This window comes from Ochotona curzoniae, unplaced genomic scaffold (assembly GCF_017591425.1).
Source record: "Ochotona curzoniae isolate NIBS_2020 unplaced genomic scaffold, NIBS_Ocur_1.0 scaffold_2476, whole genome shotgun sequence".
Taxonomy (NCBI): domain Eukaryota; kingdom Metazoa; phylum Chordata; class Mammalia; order Lagomorpha; family Ochotonidae; genus Ochotona; species Ochotona curzoniae.
This window is the reverse complement of record NW_024467095.1, coordinates 152690-164473: the sequence shown is the minus strand read 5'-3', so window position 1 is coordinate 164473 and position 11784 is coordinate 152690. Positions and strand designations below refer to the sequence as shown.

Here is an 11784-nt window from a genome sequence, read left to right as displayed (position 1 = left end):
TTCGGCCGACGTAGGGGTGTCAGGCGCTCGGGGACTGGGGCGAGGTCGGACACCCCAGCGGCCGCTGTGGGGTGCGGGGCTCTGCTCGCTGGGCGCCCGGCTCCCGGCTGCCCTCTGCAGGAGCGGCGCGGGCAGCTTGCCGCAGCGCGGCCGCGGGGAGGGCTCTGCGGCGGGCACGGCGGGCGGGGCGCTGCGGCGCGGGGCGGGCCGGGGCGGGGCGCGGGCGAGCTCTAAAAGTCGGAGCCCGGCGGCCGCGGCACCTCTCGGCGCCGCGCTCGCCCTGCGGCCCTGGCTGGCTGGCACGTGCCGCGACCTGCCCGAGTGCCGCTTGCCGCCGGCCGGTGTCGGCTGTGCCCCCGCTGCCCTGCCCTGCCCGGCGTCCGCGTCCGCGGCGCCCCCCGTGCACCGCCACGCTGCGGCGTGCGGCATGGGATAACGCGGCCATGGTGCGCCGGGATCGCCTCCGCAGGTGGGTGTGCGCGGCCGGGCAGGGGGTGTGGCCGGCGGGACTGGGCTGCCCTTCGGGGGTCCGCGGCACTTAGCATCCCGGCACCCCGAATTGCCCTTTGAGAACGGGTCCTTGCTGCGCTGTGACGGAGGGCTTGCAGACGCCAAAGGGGCCGTCGTGTGACCCAGGGTGGTGGGTTGTTGTTGTTTTCTTTTACTTCACCATTGTGGTGATGCAGCTTCTAGTCCTCAGAATTCCCTCGGCGCGAGTTCAGGATTCTAAAATCCCTGGTGTTGCCGCAGCGCGAGCCAAGATTGGCATTCGCCACAGTTTCCGCGGCATGGCTCGTGATTCTCGGCCCGCGGTACTGCCATTGTGTGATCAGCGACCCTGGCACGCCGGGGATCGCCCGTGTACGGATCCTGACACCCCGGGGATCGCGTGCGTAAAATCGGGGATCCTGACGTGCGGGGTTCACCCGTGTGCGGATCCTGACACCCCGGGGGTCGTGTGCGTAAAATCAGGGATCCTGACGTGCTGGGAGCACGTGCGTGAAATTTGGGATCCCAACACGCCGGGGATCGCCCGCGTGTGGAGTCTGACACCCCGGGATCGCGTGCGTAAAATCAGGGATCCTGATACGCCGCGGATCGCCTGTGTGCAATTAGGAATCCCAACACGCCAGGGATCTCCTGCGTGCGGAGTCTAACACCGATCGCGTGGGTAAAATCAGGGATCCTGACACTCCGAGGAGCGCCCGGGTGCGACTCGGGCTCCTCACACCCTGGAAATCGCCACTGCACCATGGGGCTTTGAGACCGCGTTTTAGGGTTGCCGAAGCTGGCATCTCGGGGGCGCGCGCTCTGGCAGAGCGGGGGTGCAGCCTGGCGCCCGCATTCCCGCGGTTTCTATGGCTTGGCGACCTCCCAGAAGGCTGCCATCGTGTTGGGTGGGCTCGCTTCCTGGACTGGGTCTCCCGCGATGCCAGCAGGTGGGCAGGGTAGGCATCCCGGGAGAGTGTGCTGTGGACTAGAAGGTGAAGGAATCAGGGCTCAGAAAGGCTGATTAATTTCCATAAAGTTTGTGACTGGAAATTGTCAGATTGTCAGGTTGCTTCTTAACTGGAAATTCCGATCTGGCTGGGGCGTTTTTTCCTGAGATAAGACAAAATGAGGGGCTGGCTGTTTGCTTTGTTGGATTAAAGAAAAAAAAAACCTGAGGTTTGGAGGGCGGGGTGTCTAGCAGCAGAGTGTAGGGGCGCCTTGAGCTGACCTCCGTCACCTGCGAGGGTGCCCCCTGCCCCGCATCCCTCCCTGGCCCTGCTGAGTCATCGCAGCAGATCCGCTGGACCCTGAGTGAAAGCGAAGGAAGAAAGGCGGGGTTGGGGGAGTGAAGCCAGGGTGCCTGGCCTGAGCCCGGCGGAGGGCGGCCGCAGGTCACAGACTCCACTGAGACCGAATGCTCTCTATCATTTGGCCTTTCACGGAGGCATTGGAATGTAGCCTGCTGCTGATGGGGTAAAAACTGCAAAATAATGATGTTCTGGCATTTTGTAGAATCCTGTGAAAGGTGCCACTAAATGATTGTGTCTGTTTTAGGGACAGGTTTTTGGGAAGGAAAAACTGACAGCCCCCTGAGGATGCCTAAACCTCAGACGGGGAGATGAGAATGCTTGAAAGGCCAGTGAAGCCACAGGATTTTTTATTTTTAGAGCTGAAACAAAGCATTTTGTGAGTTGGATTAGTGAGTAGTGGCAAGGCCAGACCCCAGGTAAACCGGGTGGCAGGGTAGTTAACGGCCACAGAGCCCTTCCCGGAAGACCTCTGGGAACAAGTTCCTTCTTTGACTATCTTCTCCACAGTTTTGGTTTTGGAAAGAGTTATTTCTGTTTTGGTTGTTTTACTTCCCTTCTACATGGTGTCCATTAGAAGTCACAGCCTAGACACGGAGCCTGTGGCCCACCCCTCTTTAGCCCGGGTCGGTGTGGTTGGAGTGAGGAGCCTTCCCTGGTCAGGATGGCATGGAGGAAGGGCTCACCCCTCCTGCTGGGACTGAGCTCTGCCATCTCGGGAAGACTCCTGGCAATGACTGGGTCTAAGAAAAGCAGAAATACAATCTGCCAGCCTGACTTCTCAAGAGATTAGATATTCGGGGTCACCACAAAGCTGCTTACACCGGAGCGTGCCGTGCAGCCCTCCGTGGCCTGTTCTTACTGGTCACAACCCCGGTTTGGTAGTGCGGCAATGGCTTCCCACAGCCCAGGGAGCTGAGGGCAGCTCTGCAAATGTGAGAGTTTGAAAAGCAAAAAGGCAGCAGGACATGTGTATTTTTGCTGGTGGGGGCTGGTGAGTCAGTGGTGTGGCGTTTAGAGTAGATATGCAGGCAGCCCCCCAGCCCTTGGTGAGAGCCAGCGAGAAGGTGTACAGTACTCGAGTAGTCCTCTTTATGTTTCATGGAAACCTCAACAGGTGTCAGGAAGAGCACGGGGGGAGGGGGGGCTGAGGGACATGAGTGGAGAGCCAGATCTTGGAATAATATGCTTGTCCTACAGTTAGAATGGTAGGCAAAGATGGAGCTAGCCGCAGTGGGCAGAGGGGCCATCGCACTGTGGTCACCCCATGACACAGGCATGGGTGGCACAGAGTGCACCGTGTCACCCGCCTGCTTTCCCACAGAATGCGGGAGTGGTGGGTCCAGGTGGGCCTGCTGGCCGTGCCCCTGCTGGCCGCGTACCTGCACATCCCGCCCCCCCAGCTGTCCCCTGCTCTCCACTCCTGGAAGACTTCCGGCAAGTTCTTTACCTACAAAGGACTGCGCATCTTCTACCAAGGTAAGACGCAGCCTGCTGGACACCCGTGTACGCCCGTCTGAGGGCCGGCCCGGTGCCAGCACCGTGTGCCCAGCAGGCTATTGGCCGTGCCACTGCAGACAGCTGTCTCTGCTGAGCATGTGGGATGGCTGGCAGTCGCTGGCTGGCGGGTCACAAGGGGCCCACCTGTTTACTCTGTGTTTAATAAAAGCTTTCTATTTCATTTTTATTGGAAAGTCAGATATGCAGAGAGGAGGAGATGCGGGAAGATCTTCATTCTTGGGCTGCTTTATGTTGATACTAGTTTTCTCTGAACACCCCTAGTGTCAGGTGACATGTCAGCTACCATTGCTTCTCCCTCCTCAACCCTGATTTAATGTTTATGAGTGCTATATATGTAACTAAGTGTGATTCATATCTTACCCTGTTAGGTAAGTTAATTTGTTAAGTATAATTATTCTGATGGCTACTGATTAAGTATGATTCTATGCGCTGGGCACCGAGTTGCCCTTCAGCCCGCACTGCGTGGCTTTCTCGGCACAGCGGCGCCTGGCGACAGGTGAAGAAACAGCAGCCTGCCTGAGAATTCTTCTGGGCGGGAGTCAAGAGCAATAACGAAAAATGTTTGTCATAAACCGTTTTTCATTATTGCTCCTGACCCCCTCTCACCTGCTGCGGCCGGTCGGGTAGGTATGGGTGGGTTTATGTCGGTTGTGGCTTGGCTTTCAGTGGTAACAATTAATGTTGAAGGGTGAGCTTCATCTATGTGGTTTATTTGTTCCTGAAGTTTGAAAACCAGCTTACATGTATAAATGGAATTGTGCTTAAGAATAATGTTTGTGGGCTAAAGCATGCAAAATTCTTAATTGTAGATAAAATTGTTTTTGAAAGGCCTACAATAATTTGCTGCATGTGCAATATATGAACATGTAAGTTTGAATCCAATACTATAAGCAAAGCAGAGCCCCATGTTTAATGATTTCATATTGTCATGCATTTTAAAAAGTTCCTGTCTGTGTTACTTAACCCTTTTTTTGTGGTTGATAGCATCTTACTGTTTGGGTTATGCATCTGTCAGGGTCTCCCTCTCTAAAACCAGAAGTGGGGACAGTCAGGATAAGCTAAGGTGCTGACCAGCAAGAGCTGCTGCTTACACAAGCTTCTAGAAGTCTGTCGAGTCCAGGCATTTTGTGGTTTATGGGTTGTGACTTTCAAACTGTGAAAGTTTGCCTTTTGCTGTGAACAGTAATTTACATACTAGTTAATATAGGGAAATGGGGAGATGCTTTACAAAGACCTTGTGAAAGTAAACTGCCTTCAAGTATTTCCACCTCAAGTATGCTGTCTACCATTTTAAATGTACAGATAAAATGGGGAAAGTGCCAGTTTCAGAGCTAATTAGGCTTTCATTTTCAAAAGACACGTATCATTTTAGCATCACTGATTTAGCCTTCTCGTCACTTGGGTCCTCGCGCTGTTTATGCCTTGCGGGCTGGCTGTGTGCGGGCTGGCTGTGTGCGGGCTGAGCCTCACTGCTCTTTCTCCATCTTTGCAGACTCGGTGGGCGTCGTGGGAAGTCCGGAGATAGTGGTGCTTCTGCATGGCTTTCCAACATCCAGCTATGACTGGTATAAGGTAACATTAAGCACTGGGTCCTGCTAAAAATCCCAAATCAAGGTTTTACTGTCATCACCAGAAGGCCTATGCACACTTGAAGCGCTCAGTGAGCACAGCATTGTACATTGCAGAACTGCGAGGGCGGCACAGCTGCAGGGCCTCGCGGGGAGATGAGTCACTAGGGGCAAAGCCTTCCCAGGGGACCGTCAGCCGGGTCTGCCGTACCTTCACAAGGGTCTTCTGATTGCCAAGAAGCCGTGGTAGGGGCCAGGCTTCCGTGCTGCTGTCGTCAGTGGAAGGGAGACAGGTGCCAGAAGCTCCAGTGCAACTGTCCCTTGTCCTGTAGATCTGGGAGGGTCTGCCCCTGAGGCTGAATGGGGTGACTGCCCTGCACTTCCTTTATCCTGTAGATCTGGGAGGGTCTAACCCTGAGGTTCCACCGTGTGATTGCCCTGGACTTCCTTGGCTTTGGCTTCAGTGACAAACCGGTGAGCTGAAGCTCTGTGTGTGGTTTCAGGGGGGGGCGGGGAGGAAGTGTGTGACTGTATCCCGTGTGTGACTGTATCCCGTGTGTGACTGTATCCCGTGTGTGACTGTATCCCGTGTGTGACTGTATCCTGCCCGGCTTTTCCTCCGTAGAGACCGCATCACTATTCCATATTTGAGCAAGCCAGCATCGTGGAGGCGCTTTTGCGGCACCTGGGGCTGCAGAACCATCGGCTCAACCTGCTGTCTCATGACTACGGCGACATCGTGGCCCAGGAGCTGCTCTATAGGTCAGTGAGGCTGCAGCCCCTTGTCTGCCCTCAGGGATCATCCTGAAGATGCCAGGTGCTGGAGGGCACTTGGAAAAGGTCATGGCAGTGAGAACTGGAGCATAAGTTTATTTTGACACAATATTGCTTTGAAATCCATAGGACCTTTTTTTTTAACTTCATGAGCTTTCTGAAGATCTTTCCCTCTTGGGAATTTGTCTTCAGTCCAACATGGTGTCTGTCATTTTCCCTCTGTTCTAGGTACAAGCAGAATCGATCCGGTCGGCTTACCATAAAGAGTCTCTGTCTGTCCAACGGAGGTAACTGCCCGGCGGGAGGCTGGCGGGGTGCAGCCCTGAGGGCCGTGGGACACCTAGGGGTTATCTGCTTACACTCCCCAGACTAGGGGACCATTATCTTTGGGGCATCAGCAGCTGCTTTGGTGATCTGCTGAGATTGATGGACCCTTTCTCAGAATAATACCTTATTACATTTTAAAAAAAATTTGTTTTTGTTGGAAAAGCAGATTTCCAGAGAGGAGACAAACTTGTCCCACCCGCTGGTCACTCTTGATGGCTGCAACAGCCAGAGTTGAGCCGATCCAAAGCCAGGATGGGATAATGGAGCAACCAGGATGTTAATGCACGCCCATATGGGATCCTGGTGCTTGAAGGGGAGGACTAGCCAACTGAACCAGCATACCCGTGCCCCGCACCCCACACTGCTGGAAGGTGACTTCACTAGCCCAGGAGCAGTTGTCTACAGTGAAATGTGCCTCTCAGCAGAGGAGAAAGCAGAGTCCAGTGTGGGCCAGGGTTGACCACAGTCCTGACCTTGAGGCGTCCAAGGGATGCAGCAGAAAGCACAGGAGGCAATTGTGATGCAACAAGGCATCGGGACTCAGTTTCTAAGCTCTTCACGGGTGGTCAGATTCGTTAGAAATAGTAACCCCAGATCAGACCCTTTACAAGTACTTCCTTTGCTTTGTATCCTATTGAGCCCAGTTTATATACCCATGAAAACCATGAATTCCTTATGAGCAGATTAAGAAAAATATTGGTCTGTCCCTTTATCAGTCATGCATAGGGCTTTTCTCCCATGGACTCGGAAGACAGAGCCAGAAAAGGAAAAGCCTCCGGTATTCTGAAAAATGGAAGCAATGCTACAGGGTCAGGGCACGGGATCAGCATTATAAGACCCTGGAAGTTCCTTCTGCCCTGGTCCTCTTATTTTCAAATGAAAATAGGGGCCAGTGTTGTGGCACATGGACTACAGCACAGGTGGCAAGCTGGCATTCCACATGGGTACCAATTTAGTTCTAGCTCCTTGCTCCCTGCTAATGGCCTGGGAGAGCAGGGGAAGATGGCCCAATTGCTTCGGAGCTGCCCCTTGGGGGAGACCTGGATGAAGTGCTGAGCTCCAGGCTTAGCCCGGCCCAGCTCCCACTGCTGAGGCTGTTCATGAAGACTGCCTTCTCTGTGACTCTTCCAAATAAAATCAGTCTCAAAAAGGAAATTGGGAAAATAATCCCAGTGTGCTATAACTGAAGCAGCTAAAACCAGAATTCCTTGGAGAATTAGTCAACGGCAGTCTCGTGTCCCTTTATGACAGGGATGTGACTGCGTATCCTTACACAAACTAGGACGGCCCCACGCCTGGGGGTGTCACTCCAGGCAGCCCGCTGTGCGGCACCTGACTACAAGGCTTTTACTTCTAGTGTGTTGACAGTCTGGCGCTCACTGCAGGTCTGGCTAAGGGCTGAGATGCTCCTTTTCTCCTACAGGTATATTTCCTGAGACGCACCGTCCTCTCCTGCTACAAAAGGTTAGCTATTTCACCGTTAAGATTTGTGTGAAGAAAAATACTGCTGGCCTGTTATAGGTTACAACTAAACTTCTCATTAAACTACATTAATGCAGTTCGCTTTCCCCTAGTTGGGCAAATCAAGAGACGGGCTCCCATACAAAACCTGCAGCTACTTCTGAGAAGATGAACAAATATTCGTGGAAATACAGCTCTGAAAAAAAATTGCTATTTTATATCTGGATAAATTAGGATTGTATTAGGACTGAAAATGGAATTTTGCAAAATGTAGAAACTTAAAGGGAATTAAAAATAGGACTTCTCTTCCTTAAGCGAAGACTGTGGGTAGGAAAAACAAAAATAATCAAAAGTAGCAAGCATTTGGGGAGCCCTTGTTCTCAGCTGTGCTGAGTCGCTGGTCGCTGTGGAGCACTGCATTTCACGACCCCCCTTCTCCTGCAGCTACTCAAAGATGGAGGAGTCTTGTCGCCCATCCTCACGCGACTCATGAACTTCTTCGTGTTCTCTCGAGGGTAAGCCATCGGCGCACCTCGACTGTGCTTAGGAACTCTGGGGTGGAAAGTTTCTGCCATTTTAATCCTGGGCCAGGTCCTGTGGTGCGCTGTTTTAAAGCCAAGGTGTAGACCACAGGCAGGAACTCTTAAACCACAGAAGGGCCAAAGCGCACGGCCTTAGAGCGCCCGGTCGCATTTACCATTGGGAATCTTCTCACAGTCCCTTCCCGTATTCTGGACTCTTTCAGCCTCACCCCGGTCTTTGGGCCCTACACGAGACCCTCTGAGAGTGAGCTGTGGGACATGTGGGCAGGGGTCCGTAACAACGACGGGAACCTGGTGATCGACAGGTGAGAGGCCCTTGCCCTGGCTTTCAGAGGGGCAGAATGCAGGAGAGCCAGCTGTGCTCCTATCACAAGGTCACTCAGGGCTGGCCTTCCCAAGAAGACAAAGGCAACAGAGTGGGCCCAGAGGCTAAGCCACTTGGCGCAAGGAATTTGGATAAGCAGTTGCAAATTCTAATGCTAATTCAGGCTTGTTAGTGGCAACTCCTTTGGATTTCTGGTAACACTAAATGCTTCAGCGTTGACCCTCGTTTAGCGAGAGCCAGGTGCTCCCCAGTGCGGGGCTGCTCCTCCTGCAGGCGCTCCCCAGTGCGGGGCTGCTCCTCCCACAGGGTCATTACTATGTGGTGGTTAACTCCAGGGGATGACAGAATGGGTAAGGAAGTGAGCCGCTGCTGGGAATGCCCGGTGGCACACGTACACACATGTCCCTGCGTCCGTGCCAGTCTGGGTGCCTGTGTGCCCCCTCTGACTCTCATGCCCCACAGTCTCTTACAGTACATCAACCAGAGGAAGAAGTTCAGAAGGCGCTGGGTAGGAGCGCTTGCTTCCGTCTCCATTCCCAGTGAGTACTCTTCTGTTCTCTAAATGGGACAACTGCAGGACCGTGGGGTTCAGCCCGTGTTACCTCCCACTAGGGCTGCCAGATTTAGCAAGCACGATTACCAGTAAATGACAAAAACCTTTTTTGAGTATGTCTGTACTGTGCAATGTTTGGGACATCCCTACACCTTCTGTCCCAAATAATTTTGTCTGAAATTGAAATTTTACCAGGACACCTGTATTGTGCCGCCCCTCTGCCCCTCACATCGGGTGCACCGGTGAGGGCTGTGGACAGAGCGTGTGCAGAGCCTGTAGCCTTCCTGGGGGCGGTGGGGGTGCCTGGTCTCTGACGCGGCTCGGCAGTGACCGCCGTGACAGATGCTGCTGCCGTTACTGGTGAACAGGCCCAGGTGGCTTGTGGTCCTCTGGTTCTTTATCTTACAGATCTGACAGAATGATCAGTCTAGGCTCTCAGACACAGCTCAGGATTTTCCGTGCTGATTTTCAGTGAGAAGGGCTAGTTACGGCTGACGAGACTTCAAGAACGACAGGATCCTGGATTTCCGGGAAGGAAAATGTTGAAAGTGGGGGCTCATTTCTTTTAGGTCAGGGCATAAGAGCTGGAGGAGGGACCAAGTGTGAAAGGAACTACCAGGCTTGTTCCCAGCGCTCCTTTATATGCTACTTAAGGAAAGAAGTTGGCTTTCCTATCCTAAAATATGCTTTTATTTACAGAAGAAGCCCCTAACTATTTTAGGGTGGGAGTAGAACAGATTGTGGTGTTTCACTAACTCACTGCTCTCTCTCCTAGTTCACTTCATCTACGGGCCACTGGACCCCATCCATCCCTACCCAGAGTTCCTGGAGCTGTACAGGTGAGTCTGAGGCTTCCGTCTCGTTATTCATTCTGACCTGTTGAGAGCTGCTGGCTCGAGCCACTGGTCTGACAGCATTGGCTTTTCATCCAGGAAACATAATAACAAGGTGAATCGAGGAGTCTATTCTCACATAGACATAAAGGTGAAGAAATTCAGTTACAAATTATCTTGATTTATACAGTCTGTTTTCACTGGCATGGCTACTACATAATCCTTGGTGTACAGGTAAGAAAGCTATCATGTGAATCAAAGAAAGTGGATGTATCTTAAAGTCTTAGTCTGACCTAAGCGCTTTGTAGGGAGAGCTGGAGATGGGAACTCACTGTGGAAAGGTGCCTTCTCACTGGCTGTTATTCTGTGTAGGTACTTACGCAGAAGGTGTTGCAATGTGAAATCTTGCCTATGTCACCAAAGAATCTTCCATACCTTCACATGGCCGAGTGGACACAACCCAGCTGTAAACTGCTTACTTACAATTTTAATCAAAAACACCCTCTCTAACCTCTCCTGGAATTAAGGAAGGGCCTTTGTCACCTTTGCTTGTGCAGTGAGTCGCTGAGGGACGTGCTTCTCTAGGGAGCGGAAGGCATCCTGCTTTGGCACCTGTTGCAAGAGCGTATCTTCAACTTGCTCTTGCTTCTTTTAAGTGTGGTTTCTCTGCAAGCGCATCTTTCCTGGGGCTTTCCACTGCCTTGCATCCCTTCCTCTCCCTCCAGCCTGAAGCTCACCTCCATGCTGTTCTCTTCCACTAGGAAAACGCTGCCGAGGTCCACAGTGTCGATTCTGGATGACCACATTAGCCACTACCCACAGCTAGAGGATCCCATGGGCTTCTTGAATGCGTACATGGGCTTCATCAACTCCTTCTGAGCTGGAGAGAGTAGCTCCCCTGCAACACCTCCCATCTTCCCTTACCTGTTGTGTGTTCCACTTAGGAAGAAAAGATGCCCAGCACAGGTCCTGGCCACACACTATCCTCTCACTTACGTTGGTGAACAAGTACGGGAGAAAAGCCAGCAGAGGCTCTAACTTGATACAGCAGTGCTCTTGCCACTGGTCCTCTCATGTCCGATCAGCATGTGCCACTGTCATGTGTTGTCAGGAAATTCTGAGCAGCGCAACTAACTGATGCAAAAAAGGCACTCTTTGCATAAAACACTTTAAACACTATTGGCCTCTTCTGAAATATTCAGAAGTGCTATTTCCTAGCCCAGTCTTAGTTTGACTCCTACATGGAGAATGAGGAGGGGGCCTACCTGTGCCTTTCAGGGCACATGCTTTTTTTTTTCTTAACGAATTCTTGAAGCAACAGTTTCAAGTAAGAGTCCCTTGTCATAATATTAGATTTAGTTTCTCAAGCTACTTATAGACATTTTGTTAGAATAGGTATTGACTTCCTAACACAGTATTCTAGTTCTGTCTTAAGACTGATTTACCTATACATGCTCCACTTATTTTAAGATACTAACCAGCAGGCCTTTCTCTCCCGGCGTAACGAACATAGCCACATGTCCAGTGTCTGACTAGCCGAGCTGGCTGCAGAGTTCCCCAACATCACAGGCCGCTAAGGACCGAGTGCCTGTGCCAGAGGCGTGCTGTTGTTAGCTGGGAAGACCAATTCGGACAGCAGGTAACAGCCTGCCGCCTCGTACCTCGGTGCTCGGAAGCACGTCCGTCCCTCCTGCCGCGGCGGAGGGGAGGGGACCGCGTGCAGCCAGCAGCCGTGTGGAACGCACGGGGAATCCTTTCATGGTTGCTCAATTTCCCACTGGCTGGCCCAGAGTGGTTTTCTCACACAGCTCAGCAATTTCTGTACTTTACAAGCAGGGACAGTTCTAGAAACTTTAAGAAAAATTCTGAAAGACCTGTGAGCAAATGGTGCTGAATACTTAAAAGTCACAGTTTCACTGTCTTAGTCAAAGCAGAATTATTAAGTGATTATTTTAAATTCATTTTTTATTAGCAACTTTAAGTATAACAACTTTGAAACTGGAATAAGTGTTTATTTTCTATTAATAAAACGAATTGTTGCAAGAAGTGGACTCTGGCTTCCCCCAGCGTTGTCAGGAGCG

At 52.1% G+C, this 11784-nt stretch overlaps 1 protein-coding gene across 5 annotated transcripts; it reads left to right on the top strand.

Annotated features, from left to right (window-relative positions):
- The first annotated feature begins 296 nt into the window (after positions 1 to 296).
- MEST lies at positions 297 to 11754 on the top strand. Of its 5 annotated transcripts, XR_005886048.1 has the most exons (14): positions 297 to 469; positions 3124 to 3278; positions 4813 to 4892; positions 5285 to 5362; positions 5514 to 5650; positions 5891 to 5949; positions 7413 to 7453; positions 7895 to 7965; positions 8196 to 8297; positions 8780 to 8856; positions 9646 to 9709; positions 9803 to 9937; positions 10012 to 10071; positions 10465 to 10554. XR_005886048.1 is itself a non-coding variant. In XM_041002006.1 (12 exons), exons 1-12 carry the CDS (start codon positions 444 to 446, stop codon positions 10739 to 10741), a joined length of 984 nt encoding a protein of 327 aa, XP_040857940.1. In that variant the 5' UTR covers positions 300 to 443; the 3' UTR covers positions 10742 to 11754. The 5 variants fall into 5 exon arrangements, 3 of the variants coding, with proteins under 3 accessions (XP_040857940.1, XP_040857941.1, XP_040857939.1); XR_005886047.1 differs by lacking the exon at positions 10012 to 10071 and having other exon boundaries at positions 10465 to 10542; XM_041002006.1 differs by lacking the exons at positions 9803 to 9937; positions 10012 to 10071; positions 10465 to 10554 and adding an exon at positions 10648 to 11754 and having other exon boundaries at positions 300 to 469.
- Positions 11755 to 11784: the final 30 nt, after the last annotated feature.